We start from the raw sequence: 24,710 nt of genomic DNA, 5'->3' as shown, positions 1-24,710 counted from the left end.
ATCCCTGCTGGGTTTAAAGCAGGTCTAGTCACTTTCATGATACTACAAAACCACCTCGGGGTCATTCATGATAAATTAAATAAAGGAATAAGTAAAATGAAGGTTAGAAATGAGCAGCTTTTGCCACCGGACTATTTTGGAAATAACTGCATATGTTTGCTGATGTGTTGGGTTGGCCATAGTGGAGCCATGTTGAAAAGCATTGACAATGTGCGTTGCCCATAGAGTAGCTATGTTGAGCACTGACAGATGTGTTGGAATGTTGGTTCGGCTGTGCTTTACCAGATTGGCAGTGTTTGTTGATGTGTTGAGTGGGCCACAGTACAGCCATGTTGTGCCACGTCAAAAATAATGCAACAATGTTGAGCACTGACAGGTATGTTGGCATGTTGGTTTGGTCATTGTACAGCTGTGCTGTATGAGATTGGCAGTGTTTGTTGATGTGTTGGGTGGGCCTTAAAGGAGCCATCTTGTGCTGCATCAACAATGTGTGTTGATGTGTTGGCCATAAAGCAGCCATGTTGGGCACTGATAGGTGAGTTGATGTGTTGACTTGGCCATAGCACAGCTGTGTTGTATAAGATTGGCAATGAACTTCGATGTGTTAGTTGGCTGAAGCAAAACCATGTTGTGTTGCATTTAAAAATAGTATGGATGTGTTGCTTTGGCCATACTACACTCACGCAGGGCACTGTGTTGTCTTGTTGGGTTTCTGGTTTGGGATGCCTACACAACAGCCATGTTATGCTGCATTGGCAGCATGTGCTGTGTTGGCTGTTTAGTGGCCATTTGGACATAACTGACTATATGTTGATGCATTAAGTTTGCCATAGAACAGCTATGTTGCATCAGTTTAGCAGTGTATGTTGATGTCTTGATTGGCCATAGAGGAGCTATGCTAGGCATAGCTGACAATGCATGTTGACTAGTTGCGTTGGCCATAGATGAGTTATAATTCGCAATGGATATTGGTGGGTTGGGTTTTCCAAAGTTTAGCAATGCTGTGCTGGATTAACAATATGTTTTATTATGTTGGAATGGCCACTAAACAACCATCTTCTGTTGAGAAGGCAACATGTATGTGTGTTGCATTGACTATACAGCTGCCATGTGATGCATAACTGACATTATGGGTAAATGTATAAAGCAGTCGCTGATGGTGAATTAATCACTGTCATTTGAAATTCATGCAACCTGCGGTGAATGTTTGGTGAATGTAGATTAACTGCTTTAAAAATACACCCCTATATGGTGATGTGTTAGTTTGGCCATAGAGAAGCTTTGCAAGGCAATACTGAAAATGCATGTTGACTATTTGTATTGGCTATAGAAGTGTTACATTTCACAATGGATATTGATGGTTTTGGTTGAGCATAGAGCTGCCATGTTTTTCAATGGATGTTGATGGGTTGGATTGATCATAGAGCAGCTATGTATTGCAATAGATTTTAATAGATTGAGTTGACCCTAGAGCAGTCCTGTTTCTCAATGGGTGTTTATGGGTTTGGTTTACCATAGAGCAGTTATGTTTTACAGGGGATGTTAATGGGTTGGGTTAATCATAGAGCAGCCGTGTTTTGCAATATATGTTATTAGGTTGGACTGACCATAGAGCAGCCATGTTCTACAATGGATGTTGATGGTTTGGGTTGAAAGTAAAGAAGCCATGTTTTGCAATTGGTGTTGATGGGTTGACCACAGTGCTGCCGTCTTGTTTTGAATAAATAATGTGTGCTTTATGTTGGGTTAGGTATAGAGCAGCTATGTTGTGTACAATTAAAAGATCATACATTGTTTTTTTAGAACTGGACTGATATTCCCAACCTTATGGATAAATTCCTTTAACTGGCTGGGAGTATCCCATCTAAAGACAGCGTAATGAAAAGGGGCTTGAGAAGAAATGGATATCTTCTTATAGCATAGACAATGAACATGCCCATCCCTCAAAAAGTCATGAGGCTCCCAGCGTCGGCCATCTTGTATAATCCCGCGCCATGAAATTTTCACCTCATAGACAGAAATGCATTGAGTGATGTGGGTGCGCAAGTGTGTGTTGCCTGCTCTCGGCCCTTGTTCTTCGGCTGTCTCCGGCCTTGGAGAATAGGCATTCCTCAGTCGGTGTAGGTGGATCCTGGGAGCTCGTTTGTGAGCGTGTGCCAGTGCTCTGCCCTCTGATTGGTGGAAGAGAGACACTCCATCCAGTGCTTTAGACACTCCCCTTTGGAGTTTACGCTAAGGGTCACTCCCCCTGTAAGAAAAATAGTGTGAGGGGTTCATGGCAGCCTAGTAGGGATTGGTGAATTGACTTATTAGGGAAGGCTTCAGAAATCTTTCCTCAAAGAACATGAAAACTGGGACATTTGTGGCCATGGAAATACAAATGCTGGTATATGCAGGCCTATTTGAACATGGCCTCTACCTAAAGTAGAACTATAGGCAAAACTTTTTTCTTTCATTTTGGATAGAGTAAGGGAAGGTTATAATCCCTGTCAGTTTATTTTTTGCCATCTGTGTCGTATTGGGGAGTATTCCCTTCACTTCCAGTTCCATAGCAAAAATAGAAAGGGAGAACCCTCAGACCACCAGAGCTAGTGTCCCCATTGGAAGATTTCCTCTCTATTACTTTTTTGGGGACAACCCAAAATTTTAAATTTTCTTTTTATTTTAACTATCAGCGATAGTGGTAAATAGGACAAATAGAGAGGGTAAATCTCCTTAACAGGAGCACAGGAAGCAATAAAAACTGACAGGGATTCTAATCCCTTTCCACTCTATCTAAAACCTTAAAAAAAGTTTTGCTTTTAAGCCCCGTACACACGCACAGATTGTTGGCCGTAAATTGTTGGCCAACGTCCCATCTGCCAATTGTAGGCTTGTTAGTATGATGTTTCCGACAACCAACTGCGAATTTTCGGACAAAAAAAATCTGGTGTGCATGCTATAAAATTTTTGTTGGCCAACAAAGAATGGCCGATTGTTCCTCAGTCAGTACAGATTTCGGCAGACAAAAATCAGATGAGCAAGACTGGGCATGCTCAGAGAAGAAAAAACACACGGAAAGTAAACCAGCACATGACATCACTTCTGAAGTTGTTTTTTGTTGGCCAACAAAAGTCCAGTGCAAGTCTAGAGCACATTTCAACCAACAAACAACACTGGACAAAAGACGGCCGATCGGTTGGCCAACAATCTGTGCGTGTGTACGGGGCTTTAGTTGTTCTTTAATTGTAAGCATTAAACTTTGCTACCTTGCTTGGTGGGAGGGTAAAAAAGAACAATGGAAAGACTGAAATATTTTCCTTTCTTGGATAAAATGTTCCTCTAGGCCTCCTCCAGTGCTTTTCACAAAAACAGATGCTCTAACTTTTGGTCACGTGATCTCTGCTGAAAGAGCAGGTGAGCCAATCTACACTCCCATACCCCCCAATCAAGGATCACCTGATCAAATGCCTAGGGATTTGGCTATTTGAGAAGCACTGAAGGAAGCACGAAGCTGAATTTTCTCCTGGATGCACCTTGGATGTTGTATCCATTCTTATTTTTCCATCTCACCAAGACTAATGGCAAAGTGGTTTATAAATATTTGAATTTAAGTCACCTTTAATAAGGCATTGCACATTGTAGTGATAATTTCCAAAATGCAGTATAATGAGTATTCTTAGAGAGAATGAGAGTCTATCGGAGCCGAATACCCATGTCAGAAGTGGCAGATAGAAGCTGCTCCTTTGTGACTCCTAAGCCACCTCCTAGATCAGTCATTCTCAACCAGGGTTCCTCCAGGGGCAGCTAGGAGTTCCTCCAACTGTGGCTTAAGCCCTGTACACACGCACAGATTTTTGGCCGTAAATTGTCGGCCAACGTCCAATCGGCCGATTGTAGGCTTGTTAATATGATGCTTCCGACAACCAACTGCGACTTTTCGGCCGAAAAAAATCTGGTGTGCATGCTATAAAATTTTTGTTGGCCAACAACAGAACGGCCGATTGTTCCCCAGTCAGTATAGATTTCGACAGACAAAAATCAGATGAGCAAGACTGGGCATGCTCAGAGAAGAAAAAACACAGGGAAAGTAAACCATCACATGACATCACTTCTGAAGTTGGTTTTTGTTGGCCAACAAAAGTCCAGTGCAAGTCTAGAGCACATTTCAACCAACAAACAACACTGGACAAAAGACGGCCGATCGGTCTGCCAACAATCTGTGCGTGTGTAGGAGGCTTTACTGATCTCCCATTTGATGGTGCCTGCAAAGTTCCAGGTCCAATGCCACTTGGCAGAGCCAGTGGTATAATTGCAAGAATATCATTCTGGCCAGTAAGGGGGGCATTCTTCCCACTTCCCACCACCAGTGTAAGTGGATTTCTCCCAATGAGCCCCGATGGACTAATCTTACCGGGGGTTCCCTGAGACCGGAAAATTATTTCAAGGGTTTTTCTGGGGTAAAAAGTTTCAGAAAGGCTGTCCTAGATGAATCTGTCTAGCTTCAGCATGAGTCACTAATCCTGAGCTAGCATGCCGTTTCCATCTGAGGCCTGTCAAGGTATTTAACTTCTCTCCAGATTCCTGTTAATGAATGACTATTATTTCCATACCTATGAAGTCGTTGGATTTGCCCAAGTCATAATCCCACACCGTCACCTCCAGGCTTCTCTTCTGGAGCTCCAGCAGGCAGATTTTATAGAAGAATTCCTGGTAATTCAGAAAGGAGACCATGTGATTCAGGACCAGTTAAACAGCAAGGACAGATTTAAACCCCACCCACAGGCATACTTTTTAAACCCTACCCACAAGGAGCCTTATACTTCCCCTGATGCCCCCCCCTGATTCCTACAAACATGAAAACTTTCTATGGAAAATTCTGTGGAAAGAATGATGTTTTTATGACTGAAACAAATGTGATTTAAGAGTAAAAGCAGTGATAGAAATAGTTCTACGAGGTTTTATTTTAAAATAGGACTTGGTGTGTTCCCAAATGTCATACTCACTGCTCCTGGGATCCAGCCCTGGGTCTCACTCGCTGGTTTCACCTGGAGTGCTAGTGCCACGACCAGTCAGGAGACAGTTCTCCTGATTGGTTCATGCTTAAAGGGCCAGGTGACACATTACTATGACTGATCTGAGCCCCCTGTGTCACCCCAAGACTTCAGAGCATGCTGTCACCCCAAGACTCCAGAGCATGCTGTGCCACCCCATGACCCCGTTACGCCGGAGAATGCTGTGTCACCCCATGATCCCGTTGCTCCAGAGCATGCTGTGTGACCCCATGACTCCAGAGCATGCAGTGTCACCCCATGACCCCGTGACTCCAGAGCATGCAGTGTCACCCCATGACCCCGTGACTCCAGAGCATGCTGTGTCACCCCATGACCCCGTGACTCCAGAGCATGCTGTGTCACCCCATGACCCCGTGACTCCAGAGCATGCTGGGTCACCCCATGACCCGTGACTCCAGAGGATGCTGTGTCACCCCATGACGCTGTGACTCCAGAGCATGCTGTGTCACCCCATGACCCTGTGACTCCAGAGCATGCTGTGTCACCCCATGACCCCGTGACTCCAGAGCATGTTGTGTCACCCCATGACCCCGTGACTCCAGAGCATGCTGTGTCACCCCGTGACTCCAGAGCATGTGTCACTCCATGACCACTGTGACACCAGTGCTCCCCGAGCATCTCCTTAAAACCTGTATCTGCTCACAGCTTCAGATTTGCTCTTGCATCTCCGACTGTCCCTCTCCCTGACAAACCCCTGCCTATGACACTAAATCCACAAATCAAATTTTAAAGGGCTACTAAAATCTGTAAAAAATAACACTGCAGTTTATTTATTTGATGGGTTTCCGATCACCTTTGTAGAACAGAAATTAATATTTGTAGCATGCATTGTAAGGGGTTTTTTTTTTTTTGCCTGGGTCAACTGGGTCTACTGTTTAAACTGCAATAATGAATTTGGGGTGGACTCTGCCTTTTGTAATGATGTTACAAACTCCCCTTTTTTACCTCATTAAATTCCGGGTTCAGAGTTTTCTTCTTCACAGCTGTTTTGTGCTTGGACTTTTTCTCCACATCCGGCTTCAAGTACCTGCAGAAGAAGTTAGAACTGGTCAGATCCAAGATTTAGCAGTGTTGGTAGTAATGGGAAAACAAATTTTCATACAGTATATACAATGCAGGACCAGCGACAGTCCTTGGTCCTCCATTGTATGTGATAACAAAGTAAAGAAACAATGTTCCACCTATGGGACTGTATATGTGTCATAAAACTAGATCAAACGTAAAGTATAAAGAATAGGTAAAAAGTGTTATTTATTACTAATATCCTAAAAACATATACAACATACTCCACAGTTCACATTATTACAAATTAAGAATTAATCATAGAGCTAAGTATATACACCAGCATACTGTATATCTACCCCCAACCATCCACTGGTCAGTAAAGTATTTCATATTATTATACTCCTGAACAGGACATTATTATTATACAGAAGTGATATAGCACCAACAGTTTGCGCAGTGCTTTACAATCTATTTATTCAATGGGCTTCAAGTTGGTTGTCCTACAGGGAGAAATCAGGCTGTGCAATTATTTCTAGGAATGGTAAATCCTAATCAGGATCCTGGAGCCCAGAGACTTTGTAGAGTCCTGGGTGAGATGATGTCTCCAACCCTGGGTCCATGTTTTGTTGATTGTGAAGGTGTTCACAACCCTTTTAATATACTGCAGATGCTAATAATAGATCAGAGCTCCACCCATACTTCAGGGTAGAAGTCAGTGTATCTGATTAGGTACCTAGGGTTCCTCCAGAGGTTGCTCAAGTTTCCCTAGGCCAGTGATGGCGAACCTTGGCACCCCAGATGCTTTGGAACTACATTTCCCATGATGCTCATGCCCTCTGTAGTGTAGTTGAGCATCATGGGAAATATTGTTCCAAAACATCTGGGGTGCCAAGGTTTGCCATCACTGCCCTAGGCTGTGGCTGATTGACCTAAAATCTGATGGTGCCAGCATAGTTATGTGTCCGGCACTTCTTGGCAGAGCCAGCTGCATGGCACCAAAGATCTTTTTAGCTGTCTGTAAAGGTGGCATTCTCACCACCACTGAAAGGGAAGTATGCTTTTCATGACCACCAATGTAAGGGACATTCCTCCCATTACCACCAACGTAAGGGGCATTCTTCCCACTGGTCACCAATATAAGAGGCGCTTTTCACAGTGACTACCAATGAATTGGTTTTAGTAGATGATCCCAAAGACCTGCAAATGATTTCAAGGGTTCCTCTGACCACCAATGCAAGGAACATTCTCAATGATCACCAATGTAATGAGCATTCCTTCCACTGACCACCAATTTAAGGAGCATTCTTACCACTGATCACCAATGTCAGGAGCATTCTTCCCAATGATCACCAATGTAAGGCGCATTCTTCCCACTGACCACCAATGTGAGGAGCATTCTTCCCACTGATCACCAATGTAAGGGGACATCCTTCCCACTGAGCGCCAAAGTAAGGGGCATCCTTCCCAATGATCACTAATGTAATGAGCATTCTTTCCACTGACCGCCAATGTAAAGAGCATTTTTTCCAATGACGACCAATTTAAGGAACATTTCTCCCACTGATCACCAATGTAAGGGTCATTCTTTCCACTGACCACCAATGTCAGGAACATTCTTCCCACTGACCACCAATGTAAGGAGCATTCTTCCCACTGACCACCAATCAATTGGTTTTAGAAGAGGTTCCCAAAGACCTTAAAATTATTTTAAGGGTTCCTCTGGGTTACAAAGGCTGAAAAGGCTGGTCTGAAGGATACTGTCAAAGGCCTGAAGCAAGAACAGCAGTGCTGCAAGAGAAAGCCTGGAGGCTATACATGTATTTGTTTTGGTGGAGGAATGCCATCAATTACCAGTCCAACTTAGTTTGTTTGGTAACATTTGTGTGTGATGACATTGGTGAGATGGCAGTGCCATGACTGGTTGGAGACCAATATGAAGAAAGGCTTCAGTGGACCAGTATTCACGACAGTAACTGGTGAGGAGGAACACTACAGGACTATGTAACTATGGATTACAGTAACTGATACTTTCCTTTAAAGTTTAAACGATCCCTTAGAACAGGGGCTCCAAACTTTTCAGGGCCACATCGTATATTTTACAAATATTTGCGGGCAGAAAAAAAATTCCTGATTACCCTTACATCAGGGTCCCACCTTATATCAGGGTCCTCATCAGAGTTTCCCCCTACTTTAGAGTCCCTATCAAAGTCCCCTTTTACATCAAAGTGCTTCCTTATATCCGGGTTCACTCCAGTGTCATTCCTTAAATCAAGGTCCCCATCAGAGTCCTAACTTACATTAGGGTCCTTCTTTTATAAGATTTCCCCTTACATTAGGCTCCCCATTGAAGTCTTCCTTACATTAGGTTCCCCATCAAAGTCTCCCCTTACATCAGGGTGCTTCCTTAGATTAGAATCCCCATCTGAGACCCCTCTTACATTAGAGTTCCAACTTACATCAGGGTTACCATCAGTTTCCCCTCTTACATCAGGGTCCCCATCAAAGTCTCCCTTACAGCAGAGTTCCACCTTACATCAGGATCCCCATCAGAGTGCCCCCTTACATCAGGGTTCCTTTTTAAAATCCTCCTTACATCTGGGTCCCCATCGGAGTCTTCCCTTCATCTGGGTCCCCATCAAAGTCCCACCCTTCATCTGGGTCCCCATCAAAGTCCCACCCTTACATCTGGGTCCCCATCAAAGTCCCACCCTTACATCAGGATCACCGTCAGTACCCTCTTACCTCAGGGTCCCCTAAGTTGTCCTTGCATCAGAGTTCCACCTTACATCAGGGACCCCATCAGTGCCCCCTTTTACATCAGTGTCCCCATTATAGTCCCCCTTACATCACGATCCGACATCAGAGTCCCCCCTTACAACAGGGTCCCCATCAGAGTCCTCCTTTACAAAAGGTCCCCATCAGAATTCCCATCACTTTAGAGTCCCCCTTATATCAGGGTCCCCCCATCAGAGCTCCCTTAACATCAGTGTTCCTGTCAGAGCCGATCATTCATTGGAGTTTCCCCTTACATTGGGGTCCCCATCAGAGTCCCTCGTAAAATCATCATCTTTATCAAAGTTTATCAGAGTACATTAGAGCCCCCCCCCCCCTTACATCAATGTCCCCATCAGAGTCCCTCCGAATCCTCAATCTGTGCACATTGAGAATACATCATGACCCTAGCTGTGGGCTGGATGTAGCCCACAGGCCATAGTTCGGGAGCCCCTACCCTTTATATTCTTACTCTGTTTAGGGGGGGGGGGGGGACATATTTTATTTTATAAGTTCAGCTTGGCTTTCATGACTTCAGCTGAAAATGTCTGAAAAGTAAACAGATAGTACAGACGAGCGGCCGGATTATTTGTGACATGAGAGATCTCTCTGTATTTTAATGTAGACAACACTGACAAGCGACCTAGGGATATAAAACAATGCCCCGGCCCCTGGGCCGCCAAACGGTCTGCCCTGACCTACAGAGCATTTTGTAGTATATCCTGCGTTCCGTACACTGCCCCCTCTCCCCCATCTCCTGCACATCTGTCTCCTCTGCACCCCTTGGGGAGCCGACCTACAGCTATAAATACATCACCTTCCTCCCCAGGGAACACGGATGACACCTGCGCACCGAATGCTCATAGAGAGATCCGTCAGACCGAGCGTAAAAACTTTGGGACGCACCCCTGGCTATAGGCACCGCAAATGACGATTTATAGCGGCCAGAGGAACAATGTGTTTATCCGCAGTACTGGTAGATGGCGACCCTGAAGAAATGAAGGGTCTATAATTTTTATCATAGGTGTATTTTAAATGATAGAGACAGAATATCAACCAAAAATCCAGAAAAAAAACACGATACAAATGTTATAAAAAGTTGCAGTTCAGTGAGTAAAATAAGTATTTGATCCCCAAGCAAAACATGACTTAGTAGTTGGTGGAAAAACCCTTGTTGGCAAGCACAGAGGGTAAGACGTTTCTTGTAGTTGGTGACCAGGTTTGCACACATCTATGGAGGGATTTTGGTCCACTCTTCTTTACAGATCTTCTCTAAATCCTTAAGATTTCTTGGCTGTCTCTTGGCAACTCGAAGTTTCAGCTCCCTCCATACATTTTCTATAGGAATAAGGTCTGGAGCCTGACTAGGGCCACTCCATGACCTTAACCACTTCTGGACCGGAAGGTTTTACCCCCTTAACAACCAGGCCATTTTATGTGATACAGTATCTCAAAAAAGTGATTCCGACTTTAATATTCCCAAGGGAAATTATTATAATTGTAACAATAATTACATTGTAACAATGCAACATGTTGATACAATGTATTGATGAACAAAGCCCACAAGCGGCATTTACAGTATCTCACAGAAGTAAGTACACCCCTCACATTTCTGTAAATATTTTATTCTATCTTTTCAAGTGACAACACTGAAGAAATGACACTTTTCTACAATGTAAAGTAGTGAGTGTACAGCTTGTATAACAGTGTAAATTTGCTGTCCCCTCAAAATAACTCAACACGCAGCCATTAATGTCTAAACCACTGGCAACAAAAGTGAGTACACCCCTAAATTAAAATGTTTAAATCAGGCCAAATTAGCCATTTTCCCTCCCTGGTGTCATGTGACTCGTTAATGTTACAAGGTCTCAGGTGTGAATGGGGAGCAGGTGTGTTAAATTTGGTGTTATCGCTCTCACTCTCTTATACTGGTCACTGGAAGTTCAACATGGCACCTCATGGCAAAGAACTCTCTGAGGATCTGAAAAAAAAAAAGAATTGTTGCCTTACATAAAGATGGCCTAGGCTAGAAGAAGATTGCCAAGACCCTGAAACTGAGCTGCAGTACGGTGGCCAAGACCATACAGTGGTTTAACAGGACAGGTTCCACTCAGAACAGGCCTCGCCATGGTAGACCAAAGGAGTTCAGTGCATGTGCTCAGCGTCATATCCAGAGGTTGTCTTTGGGAAATAGATGTATGAGTGCTGCCAGCATTGCTGTAGAGGTTGAAGGGGTGGGGGGGTCAGCCTGTCAGTGCTCAGACCATACGCCGCACACTGCATCAAATTGGTCTGCATGGCTGTCATCTCAGAAGGAAGACTCTTCTAAAGATGATGCACAAGAAAACCCGCAAACAGTTTGCTGAAGACAAGCAGACTAAGGACATGGATTACTGGAACCGTGTCCTGTGGTCTGATGAGACCAAGATAAACTTATTTGGTTCAGATGGTGTCAAGCGTGTGTGGCGGCAACCAGGTGAGGAGTACAAAGACAAGTGTGTTTTACCTACAGTCAAGCATGGTGGTGGGAATGTCATGGTCTGGGGCTGCATGAGTGCTGCTGGCACTGGGGAGCTACAATTCATTGAGGGAACCATGAATGCCAACATGTACTGTGACATACTGAAGCAGAGCATGATCTCCTCCCTTCGGAGACTGGGCCCCAGGGCAGTATTCCAACATGATAACGACCCCAAACACACCTCCAAGATGACCACTGCCCTGCTAAAGAAGCTGAGGATAAAGGTGATGGACTGGCCAAGCATGTCTCCAGACCTAAACCCTATTGAGCATCTGTGGGGCATCCTCAAACAGAAGGTGGAGGAGCGCAAGGTCTCTAACATCCACCAGCTCTGTGATGTCATCATGGAGGAGTGGAAGAGGACTCCAGTGGCAACCTGTGAAGCTCTGGGGATCTCCATGCCCAAGAGGGTTAAGGCAGTGCTGGAAAATAATGGTGGCCACACAAAATATTGACACCTTGGGCCCAATTTGGACATTTCCACTTAGGGGTGTACTCACTTTTGTTGCCAGCGGTTTAGACATTTATGGCTGTGTGTTAAGTTTTTTGAGGGGACAGCAAATTTACACTGTTATACAAGCTGTACACTCACTACTTTACATTGTAGCAAAGTGTACATGTACGTCGTTTTGCGGGACAGAGCCGACCTGCCGCAGTATAAGTACAACAGCTAGTTGGCAAGTGGTTAATGTGCTTCTTCTTGAGCCACTCCTTTGTTGCCTTAGAGGTGCAGGGGCTGTGTAATGTTATCTTCATTTATTAGCAGGTGAATGCGGCCCTCCATGCATTCACATACATTGAATTTAACCCTTAAGTAGAAAAAGTTCGCTGACCTCTGCTCTGGCCTAGAAGATTCTCCGCCAGAGAATGTCTGGTGGATGCTTTATAACCAGACCCTATAGTGTAAATGGAGCTTTTTTTTAAAGGTAAAATCATTTTTTCCCCCTTTTTTTTCATCCTTTTACCATCTCAGTGCTGCTGATCTCCTGAAGCCTCTTTGCAGCCACTTCCCGTCTACATGCACTTCAGCGATGGCTGCATGGCCATTCCTGATGGTGACAACAGTGGGCCATGTCTATGCAGTGTGCGATGAAACATTCACCTATATTCTCCATCTGAAGCTCATGTGACAGCACAGAAGCACGGTTGGGAGGTGGAGACAGAGTGTTGTCACCCTATAACAGGAAGTGGCGGTTGGGAGGCGGAGACAGAGTGTTGTCACCCTATAACAGGAAGTGATGGTTGGGAGGCGGAGACAGAGCGTTGTCACCCTATAACAGGAAGTGGCGGTTGGGAGACGGAGACAGAGCGTTGTCACCCTATAACAGGAAGTGGCGGTTGGGAGGCGGAGACAGAGCGTTGTCACCCTATAACAGGAAGTGGCGGTTGGGAGGCGGAGACAGAGCATTGTCATCCTATAACAGGAAGTGGCGGTTGGGAGGCGGAGACAGAGCATTGTTATCCTATAACAGGAAGTGGCGGTTGGGAGGCGGAGACAGAGCGTTGTCACCCTATAACAGGAAGTGGCGGTTGGGAGGCGGAGACAGAGCGTTGTCACCCTATAACAGGAAGTGGCGGTTGGGAGGCGGAGACAGAGCATTGTCATCCTATAACAGGAAGTGACAGTTGGGAGGCGGAGACAGAACGTTATCATCCTATAACAGGAAGTGACGGTTGGGAGGCGGAGACAGAGCGTTGTCACCCTATAACAGGAAGTGGCGGTTGGGAGGCGGAGACAGAGCGTTATCACCCTATAACAGGAAGTGGCTGAACAGGGACCATCATGGCAGGATCAGCAGGAATTGTTTTAATGAAAGGACATGAACATGTTGAATCTTCTGTGGGATTTCAATGATTTGTAGGAGGAGGCGGTGAGGCAGCCGGAATGCAGAGTGCACGGCGTGCTATTTATGTGTGCCGCTTATCGACCCCGCTAATCCCCATCTCCCACCGCCGCAGTCATTAATGCATCTCGGTTGCAAGATTCCTATTTAATAGAATCCTGACATGTCTGGGGGCTGCGCGTGTCAGCAGAGGGAGCGCGGCATGGCGAGGAGAGCGCAGCCTTTATTATGGGAATAGGGAAATGTCAATATTTCCATCTCAGGATTAGGATTCTCAGCGCTGAGAAATGATGCGCGTCAGGCAGGAGTATTGATGTATGGGAATGGAAGGTGAGGGGGCGCTAATTAATGTGACACACTGAGAAAGAAACAAGGGGGGGCTCCAATAAAGGTGACACACGGGGGATTGTGAGGGGACGCCGATGGATTTGACATTGAGAAAGAATGAGCTGATGAATGTGAGAGGGGAGATGGGGGGGGGGGGATGCGGTGTGTGCCACTCCGACAAATGAGTGGACAGTGGTGACAGGGGGGTAAGGGGGGCACCAATAAATGTGACACACAGCTATGGAGGAACACACATACACAGCAGGGGGGAGGACACTAATTAATGTGACAAACGGCAATGGGGGGCACCAATCAATGTAACACATGGCAAAGGGGGGAGACACACACGGGGGGGGGGGGGTTGGGAACCAATTAATGTGACACATGCCAAAGGGGGGGAAGACACACAGTAGGGGGGAGGGCACAAATTAATGTAACACATGGCAAAGGGGGGAGACATACACAGCACGGGGGGCACCAATTAATGTGACATGCCAAAGGGGGGAGGGCACCAATTAATGTGACACACGCCAAAGGGGGCAGACACACACAGCAGGGGGGGGGGGGCACCAATTAATGTGACACATGCCAAAGGGGGGGATACACACACAGCGGGGGGGGGGGGCACCAATTAATGTGACACATGCCAAAGGGGAGATACACACACACAGCAGGGAGGGCACCGATTAATGTGACACATGCCAAAGGGGGGGATACACACACAGCGGGGGGGGGGGGGCACCAATTAATGTGACACATGCCAAAGGGGAGATACACACACACAGCAGGGAGGGCACCGATTAATGTGACACATGCCAAAGGGGGGAGACACACACAGCAGGGGGGGCACCAATTAATGTGACACACAGCAAAGGGGGAGAAACACACAGGGGGGGGGGGGAGGCACCAATAATGTGTCACACGGCAAAGGGGGGGAGATACACACAGTGGGTAGGGGGGCACCAATTAATGTGACACACGGCAAAGGGGGGAAGACACACAGCAGGCGGGGCACCAATTAATGTGACACGCCAAAGGGGGGGGATACACACACAGCAGGGGGGGCACCAATTAATGTGAAACACGCCAAAGGGGGGAGACATACACAGCATGGGGGGCACCAATTAATGTGACATGCCAAAGGGGGGAGGGCACCAATTAATGTGACACACGCCAAAGGGGGCAGACACACACAGCAGGAGGGGCACCAATTAATGTGACACATGCCAAAGGGGGGATACACACACAAAGCAGGGGGGGCACCAATTAATGTGACACATGCCAAAGGAGGGAGACACACACACACAGCAGGGGGGGGGGGGGCACCAATTAATGTGACACATGCCAAAGGAGGGAGACACAGACAGCAGGGGGGTGGGGAGGGGAGGTTCATGAAAGTAAGGCATTGCACAGGGGCGCTAATGAGTGTTTCATGCAGGCAGCTGGAAGCAGACTAATGGGCCAGGGGTGCTAAGGGGACACTAATCAACGTGACACACAATGCCCCTGGCAAGGGGGACACTAATGAGTGTTACACAGAGAGAGGAGGGGTGCCAATTATCCTGACAGACTGGAAACTGAGGGGGGGGGGGGGGCTCTAATGAAGGTGGCACAGGGAACCGAGAGAGGGAGACACACAGGGAACTGAGAGAGGGAGACACACAGGGAACTGAGTGGATAGTAATAAGGGGACACACAGGGAACTGAGGGGACAGTAATAAAGGGGACACAAAGGGAACTGAGGGGACAGTAATAAAGGGAACACACAGGGAACTGAGTGTATAGTAATAAGGGGACACATAGGGAACTGAGGGGACAGTAATAAAGGGGACACAAAGGAAACTGAGGGGACAGTAATAAGGGGAGACACAGGGAACTGAGGGGACAGTAATGAAGGTGACACAGAGAAGTGAGGGGATAGTAATAAGGGGGACACACAGGGAACTGAGTGGATAGTAATAAGGGGAGACGCAGGGAACCGAGAGGACTCTAATAAAGGTGACAGACAGAAAACTGGGGGGACAATAATGGAGGTGGCACACAGGGAACTGAGAGGACTCTAATAAAGGTGACACACATGGAACTGAGGGGACAATAATGAAGGTGGCACACAGGGAACTGAGGGTACAATAATGAAGGTGGCACACAGGGAACTGAGGGGACAATAATGAAGGTGGCACACAGGGAACTGAGGGGACAATAATGAAGGTGGCACACAGGGAACTGAGGGGACAATAATGAAGGTGGCACACAGGGAACTGAGGGGACAATAATGAAGATGGCAAAAGGGAACTGAGAGGACTCTAATAAAGGTGACACACAGGGAACTGAGAGGACAATAATGAAGGTGGCACACCGAGAACTGAGAGGACTCTAATAAAGGTGACACACAGGGAACTGAGAGGACTCTAATAAAGGAGACACACAGGGAACTGAGAGGACAGTAATAAAGGTGACACACAGAGAACTGAGAGGACGCTAATAAAGGAGACAGACAGAAAACTGGGGGGACAATAATTGAGGTGGCACACAGGGAACTGATAATTGATTTCTTGGTCCCCTTCCTCCTCCATCTGGCCTCTGGCAGCCTCGTATTGCAGGGAAGCCCCCCCGGGGGAGCCGTGCCCTCTGCCACATGCGTGTGAGAACTTTGCGTCTGGACCTGCTGCCTCTAAAAATAAATGTGTGTCAGAGAGAGGTGATAGCGCAGCGTCCGCAGAGAGCGTCACCCGCACGCTATGCCGCGTCCCCAGCCTCGCTCCCTGCGTCACATGACTCCCAGGTGCCGCACATCATGATGGGGGGGGACCACCAACACTGCAATTATCTCCATGAGTAACGGGGATGAGTCAGTGACTATTAAAGGGCTCTCAGACCGTCACCCCCCACCTTATACGGGATAATTCCGCTCACCCCCCCCCCCCATTCCTGTATTACCACCTGCTGCGCTCTGAATGAGGAGCCAACCTCTTACTGATACAGGCGCGGGTCCGCCCGCACAGCGCTCCGTACAAGTCACCTATAGGGGACCTGATCTACACTACTGTGCAAAAGTCTTAGGCAGGTGTGAAGAACGCTGTGAATGAAGAACGCTTTCAGGAATAGAAATGTTATTGGTTTATTTTTTATCAATTCACAAAGTGGAAAGTAAAAGAAGAGAAATCCAATCCGTATTTGGGGTGACCACCCTTTGCCTTCACACCAGAATCAGTTCTTCTAGGTACTTACACACAGTTTTTGAAGGGACTCAGCAGGTAGGTTGTTCCAAACAATGGCATTAAAGAGGAACCCCCCCCCCATAATAAGATGAAAAGTCAGCAGCTACAAATACTGTACAGTATATGGACACTTACCTTCCAGGGTTCCCGCAAGGTCAGCACCCAAAGCCAATTTTTGGATCAGCTCTTGGGTGCTGCCGCCACCATTCCAGGTAAGGGAAACCAGTAATGAAGCCCCTACTGCACATGCCCGAAGCGCGCTGCAATTTCTAATCGGCCCGACAGCAGAGTAAGGAGGGGGGGGGGGCTAAACCTCCGAGGGGCGCTCTCTCCCAAAAGTGGGGAAAGGTACCTGTCAAAAACAGGTACCCATTCCTGCCCCCTGAAAGGTGCCAAATGTGGCACTAGAGGGTCACAATCTGTAACTGCCAGTCTGTGCCCGTCGATCACATACTGTATCTGTCGCTCTGCGTCTGTCTATCACAATTTGTATCTGTCAGTCTGTGTCTGTCTATCACAATCTATAACTGTCGCTCTGCGTCTGTCTGTCTGCCTGTCTGTCATATTGTTTGGTGTTGAGGCCAAATAATTCAATTTTAGTCTCGTCTGACCACCTTTATCGCACCTTGAAGATTCTGAGGCCACATAGAAAAAGGTGTTATTGTCAGATGAGACTAAAGTTGAATTATTTGGCCTCAACACCAAATGATATGTGTGGCAGAAATCCATCCAAATAACACCATTCCTTCAGTACCCTGTTATGGGGATGAGGGGGGGGGGGTGTGATAATATCCTGTTATGTGGGAGAGGTGGTAATATCCTGTTATGGAGGGGGGGTGGTAATATCCTATTATGGGGGGGTGGTGGAAATATCCTGTTATGGTGGGGGTGGTGGTAATATCCTGTTATGGGGGGGGGGTAATATCTTGTTATAGGGTGTGATAATATCCTGTTATGGGGGGGGGTAATATCTTGTTATAGGGTGTGATAATATCCTGTTATGGGGGGGAGGTGGTAATATCCTGTTATGGGGGGGGGTGGTAATATCCTGTTATGGGGGTGTTTCTCTGCAGCAGGGACTGGAGCACTTGTCAGGATAGAAGGAAAAACGGATGGGTTAAAATACCATCAATACTTCAGGAAAATCTGCTGCCCTCTGCTGGCAGAAAGTTGTCAGTGGGAAGACGGTTTACCTTCCAACATGACAATGAGCCAAATCACACAGCAACAATGAGCACACAGAGGATGGAGGAGAAGAAGACGAATGTCCTTGCATGCCCAAGTCAGAGCCCAGACTTAAACCCCATTGATAATCTGTGGAATGACTGAAGACTGCAGTCCACGCTTAGTCCCCATCAAATGTAACTGAACCCGAGCCGTTCTGCAGAGAAGAGCGGGCAAATATTACAAAGTCCGGATGTGGGAAGCTATTGGAGATGTTTCCCATTCACACTTTGTATGAGCTGATAGTGAGGTGACATGAAGCCATGTCTGGGTAATATTCAGGTCTATGGAGATGAAGCCATGTCCGGGTAATAATCAGCTCTATGGAGATGAAGCCATGTCCGGATAATAATGAGCTCTATGGAGATGAAGCCATGTCCGGGTAATATTCAGCTCTATGGAGATGAAGCCATGTCCTGGTAATATTCAGCTCTATGGAGATGAAGCCATGTCCGGGTAATATTCAGCTCTATGGAGATGAAGCCATGTCCGGGTAATATTCAGCTCTATGGAGATGAAGCCATGTCCGGGTAATATTCAGCTCTATGGAGATGAAGCCATGTCCGGGTAATATTCAGCTCTATGGAGATGAAGCCATGTCCGGGTAATATTCAGCTCTATGGAGATGAAGCCATGTCCGGGTAATATTCAGCACTATGGAGATGAAGCCATGTCTGGGTAATAATCAGCTCTATGGAGATGAAGCCATGTCCGGGTAATATTCAGCTCTATGGGGATGAAGCCATGTCCGGGTAATATTCAGCTCTATGGAGATGAAGCCATGTCCGGGTAATAATCAGCTCTATGGGGATGAAGCCATGTCCGGGTAATATTCAGCTCTATGGAGATGAAGCCATGTCTGGGTAATATTCAGCTCTATGGAGATGAAGCCATGTCTGGGTAATAATCAGCTCTATGGAGATGAAGCCATGTCTGGGTAATAATGAGCTCTATGGGGATGAAGCCATGTCTGGGTAATATTCAGCTCTATGGAGATGAAGCCATGTCCGGGTAATATTCAGCTCTATGGAGATGAAGCCATGTCCGGGTAATATTCAGCTCTATGGAGATGAAGCCATGTCCGGGTAATATTCAGCTCTATGGAGATGAAGCCATGTCCGGGTAATATTCAGCTCTATGGAGATGAAGCCATGTCCGGGTAATATTCAGCTCTATGGAGATGAAGCCATGTCCGGGTAATATTCAGCTCTATGGAGATGAAGCCATGTCTTGGTAATATTCAGCACTCTGGAGATGAAGCCATGTCTGGGTAATAATCAGCTCTATGGAGATGAAGCCATGTCCGGGTAATATTCAGCTCTATGGGGAAGAAGCCATGTCCGGGTAATATTCAGCTCTATGGAGATGAAGCCATGTCTGGGTAATATTCAGCTCTATGGAGATGAAGCCATGTCCGGGTAATAATCAGCTCTATGGGGATGAAGCCATGTCCGGGTAATATTCAGCTCTATGGAGATGAAGCCATGTCCGGGTAATAATCAGCTCTATGGAGATGAAGCCATGTCCGGGTAATATTCAGCTCTATGGAGATGAAGCCATGTCCGGGTAATATTCAGCTCTATGGAGATGAAGCTATGTCCGGGTAATATTCAGCTCTATGGAGATGAAGCCATGTCCGGGTAATAATCAGCTCTATGGAGATGAAGCCATGTCCGGGTAATAATCAGCTCTATGGGGATGAAGCCATGTCCGGGTAATATTCAGCTCTATGGAGATGAAGCCATGTCTGGGTAATATTCAGCTCTATGGAGATGAAGCCATGTCCGGGTAATAATAAGCTCTATGGAGATGAAGCCATGTCCGGGTAATATTCAGCTCTATGGAGATGAAGCCATGTCCGGGTAATATTCAGCTCTATGGAGATGAAGCCATGTCCGGGTAATAATCAGCTCTATGGAGATGAAGCCATGTCCGGGTAATATTCAGCTCTATGGAGATGAAGCCATGTCCGGGTAATATTCAGCTCTATGGAGATGAAGCCATGTCCGGGTAATATTCAGCTCTATGGAGATGAAGCCATGTCCGGGTAATAATCAGCTCTATGGAGATGAAGCCATGTCCGGGTAATAATCAGCTCTATGGGGATGAAGCCATGTCCGGGTAATATTCAGCTCTATGGAGATGAAGCCATGTCCGGGTAATAATCAGCTCTATGGAGGTGAAGCCATGTCCGGGTAATATTCAGCTCTATGGAGATGAAGCCATGTCCGGGTAATAATCAGCTCTATGGAGATGAAGCCATGTCCAGGTTATATTCAGCTCTATGGAGATGAAGCCATGTCTGGGTAATATTCAGCTCTATGGAGATGAAGCCATGTCCGGGTAATAATAAGCTCTATGGAGATGAAGCCATGTCCGGGTAATATTCAGCTCTATGGAGATGAAGCCATGTCCGGGTAATATTCAGCTCTATGGAGATAAAGCCATGTCTGGGTAATATTCAGCTCTATGGAGATGAAGCCATGTCCGGGTAATAATCAGCTCTATGGAGATGAAGCCATGTCCAGGTTATATTCAGCTCTATGGAGATGAAGCCATGTCTGGGTAATATTCAGCTCTATGGAGATGAAGCCATGTCCGGGTAATAATCAGCTCTATGGAGATGAAGCCATGTCTGGGTAATATTCAGCTCTATGGAGATGAAGCCATGTCCGGGTAATAATCAGCTCTATGGAGATGAAGCCATGTCCAGGTTATATTCAGCTCTATGGAGATGAAGCCATGTCTGGGTAATATTCAGCTCTATGGAGATGAAGCCATGTCCGGGTAATAATAAGCTCTATGGAGATGAAGCCATGTCCGGGTAATATTCAGCTCTATGGAGATGAAGCCATGTCCGGGTAATATTCAGCTCTATGGAGATAAAGCCATGTCTGGGTAATATTCAGCTCTATGGAGATGAAGCCATGTCCGGGTAATATTTAGCTCTATGGAGATGAAGCCATGTCCGGGTAATATTCAGCTCTATGGAGATAAAGCCATGTCCGGGTAATAATCAGCTCTATGGAGATGAAGCCATGTCCGGGTAATAATCAGCTCTATGGAGATGAAGCCATGTCTGGGTAATAATGAGCTCTATGGGGATGAAGCCATGTCCATGTAATATTCAGCTCTATGGGGATGAAGCCATGTCTGGGTAATATTCAGCTCTATGGAGATGAAGCCATGTCTGGGTAATATTCAGCTCTATGGAGATAAAGCCATGTCCGGGTAATATTCAGCTCTATGGAGATGAAGCCATGTCTGGGTAATAATCAGCTCTATGGAGATGAAGCCATGTCTGGGTAATAATGAGCTCTATGGGGATGAAGCCATGTCCGGGTAATATTCAGCTCTATGGAGATGAAGCCATGTCCGGGTAATATTCAGCTCTATGGAGATGAAGCCATGTCCGGGTAATATTCAGCTCTATGGAGATGAAGCCATGTCCGGGTAATATTCAGCTCTATGGAGATGAAGCCATGTCCGGGTAATATTCAGCTCTATGGAGATGAAGCCATGTCCGGGTAATATTCAGCTCTATGGAGATGAAGCCATGTCCGGGTAATATTCAGCTCTATGGAGATGAAGCCATGTCCGGGTAATATTCAGCTCTATGGAGATGAAGCCATGTCCGGGTAATATTCAGCTCTATGGAGATGAAGCCATGTCCGGGTAATATTCAGCTCTATGGAGATGAAGCCATGTCCGGGTAATATTCAGCTCTATGGAAATGAAGCCATGTCCGGGTAATATTCAGCTCTATGGAAATGAAGCCATGTCCGGGTAATATTCAGGTCTATGGAGATGAAGCCATGTCCGGGTAATATTCAGCTCTATGGAGGTGAAGCCATGTCCGGGTAATATTCAGGTCTATGGAAATGAAGCCATGTCTGGGTAATATTCAGCTCTATGGAGGTGAAGCCATGTCCGGGTAATAATCAGCTCTATGGAGATGAAGCCATGTCTTGGTAATATTCAGCACTCTGGAGATGAAGCCATGTCTGGGTAATAATCAGCTCTATGGAGATGAAGCCATGTCCGGGTAATATTCAGCTCTATGGGGAAGAAGCCATGTCCGGGTAATATTCAGCTCTATGGAGATGAAGCCATGTCTGGGTAATATTCAGCTCTATGGAGATGAAGCCATGTCCGGGTAATAATCAGCTCTATGGGGATGAAGCCATGTCCGGGTAATATTCAGCTCTATGGAGATGAAGCCATGTCCGGGTAATAATCAGCTCTATGGAGATGAAGCCATGTCCGGGTAATATTCAGCTCTATGGAGATGAAGCCATGTCCGGGTAATATTCAGCTCTATGGAGATGAAGCCATGTCCGGGTAATATTCAGCTCTATGGAGATGAAGCCATGTCCGGGTAATAATCAGCTCTATGGAGATGAAGCCATGTCCGGGTAATAATCAGCTCTATGGGGATGAAGCCATGTCCGGGTAATATTCAGCTCTATGGAGATGAAGCCATGTCTGGGTAATATTCAGCTCTATGGAGATGAAGCCATGTCCGGGTAATAATAAGCTCTATGGAGATGAAGCCATGTCCGGGTAATATTCAGCTCTATGGAGATGAAGCCATGTCCGGGTAATATTCAGCTCTATGGAGATGAAGCCATGTCCGGGTAATAATCAGCTCTATGGAGATGAAGCCATGTCCGGGTAATATTCAGCTCTATGGAGATGAAGCCATGTCCGGGTAATATTCAGCTCTATGGAGATGAAGCCATGTCCGGGTAATATTCAGCTCTATGGAGATGAAGCCATGTCCGGGTAATAATCAGCTCTATGGAGATGAAGCCATGTCCGGGTAATAATCAGCTCTATGGGGATGAAGCCATGTCCGGGTAATATTCAGCTCTATGGAGATGAAGCCATGTCCGGGTAATAATCAGCTCTATGGAGGTGAAGCCATGTCCGGGTAATAATCAGCTCTATGGAGATGAAGCCATGTCTGGGTAATATTCAGCTCTATGGAGATGAAGCCATGTCCGGGTAATAATCAGCTCTATGGAGATGAAGTCATGTCCAGGTTATATTCAGCTCTATGGAGATGAAGCCATGTCTGGGTAATATTCAGCTCTATGGAGATGAAGCCATGTCCGGGTAATAATAAGCTCTATGGAGATGAAGCCATGTCCGGGTAATATTCAGCTCTATGGAGATGAAGCCATGTCCGGGTAATATTCAGCTCTATGGAGATAAAGCCATGTCTGGGTAATATTCAGCTCTATGGAGATGAAGCCATGTCCGGGTAATATTTAGCTCTATGGAGATGAAGCCATGTCCGGGTAATATTCAGCTCTATGGAGATAAAGCCATGTCCGGGTAATAATCAGCTCTATGGAGATGAAGCCATGTCCGGGTAATAATCAGCTCTATGGAGATGAAGCCATGTCTGGGTAATAATGAGCTCTATGGGGATGAAGCCATGTCCATGTAATATTCAGCTCTATGGGGATGAAGCCATGTCTGGGTAATATTCAGCTCTATGGAGATGAAGCCATGTCTGGGTAATATTCAGCTCTATGGAGATAAAGCCATGTCCGGGTAATATTCAGCTCTATGGAGATGAAGCCATGTCTGGGTAATAATCAGCTCTATGGAGATGAAGCCATGTCTGGGTAATAATGAGCTCTATGGGGATGAAGCCATGTCCGGGTAATATTCAGCTCTATGGAGATGAAGCCATGTCCGGGTAATATTCAGCTCTATGGAGATGAAGCCATGTCCGGGTAATATTCAGCTCTATGGAGATGAAGCCATGTCCGGGTAATATTCAGCTCTATGGAGATGAAGCCATGTCCGGGTAATATTCAGCTCTATGGAGATGAAGCCATGTCCGGGTAATATTCAGCTCTATGGAGATGAAGCCATGTCCGGGTAATATTCAGCTCTATGGAGATGAAGCCATGTCCGGGTAATATTCAGCTCTATGGAGATGAAGCCATGTCCGGGTAATATTCAGCTCTATGGAGATGAAGCCATGTCCGGGTAATATTCAGCTCTATGGAAATGAAGCCATGTCCGGGTAATATTCAGCTCTATGGAAATGAAGCCATGTCCGGGTAATATTCAGGTCTATGGAGATGAAGCCATGTCCGGGTAATATTCAGCTCTATGGAGGTGAAGCCATGTCCGGGTAATATTCAGGTCTATGGAAATGAAGCCATGTCTGGGTAATATTCAGCTCTATGGAGGTGAAGCCATGTCCGGGTAATAATCAGCTCTATGGAGATGAAGCCATGTCTTGGTAATATTCAGCACTCTGGAGATGAAGCCATGTCTGGGTAATAATCAGCTCTATGGAGATGAAGCCATGTCCGGGTAATATTCAGCTCTATGGGGAAGAAGCCATGTCCGGGTAATATTCAGCTCTATGGAGATGAAGCCATGTCTGGGTAATATTCAGCTCTATGGAGATGAAGCCATGTCCGGGTAATAATCAGCTCTATGGGGATGAAGCCATGTCCGGGTAATATTCAGCTCTATGGAGATGAAGCCATGTCCGGGTAATAATCAGCTCTATGGAGATGAAGCCATGTCCGGGTAATATTCAGCTCTATGGAGATGAAGCCATGTCCGGGTAATATTCAGCTCTATGGAGATGAAGCTATGTCCGGGTAATATTCAGCTCTATGGAGATGAAGCCATGTCCGGGTAATAATCAGCTCTATGGAGATGAAGCCATGTCCGGGTAATAATCAGCTCTATGGGGATGAAGCCATGTCCG

General features: G+C 46.3%; 1 protein-coding gene across 1 annotated transcript in view; it reads right to left on the bottom strand.

Annotated features, from left to right (window-relative positions):
- Positions 1 to 354: 354 nt before the first annotated feature.
- Positions 355 to 24,710, bottom strand: part of DOC2A (double C2 domain alpha) — a 141,597-nt gene continuing 117,241 nt past the window's right edge. Inside the window, exons 9-11 of the mRNA XM_082261241.1 lie at positions 6,000 to 6,081; positions 4,593 to 4,689; positions 355 to 2,248 (exon numbers count right to left, since the gene is read on the bottom strand). Of these exons, the coding sequence (XP_082117367.1) occupies positions 2,112 to 2,248; positions 4,593 to 4,689; positions 6,000 to 6,081 (316 nt within the window). The 3' untranslated portion in view covers positions 355 to 2,111. The remainder of the gene's footprint in view (positions 2,249 to 4,592; positions 4,690 to 5,999; positions 6,082 to 24,710) is intronic.

This window comes from Pelophylax lessonae (genome assembly GCF_965119305.1).
Source record: "Pelophylax lessonae genome assembly, chromosome: 6".
NCBI classification, from domain to species: domain Eukaryota; kingdom Metazoa; phylum Chordata; class Amphibia; order Anura; family Ranidae; genus Pelophylax; species Pelophylax lessonae.
This window is presented reverse-complemented; position numbering and strand designations above follow the sequence as displayed.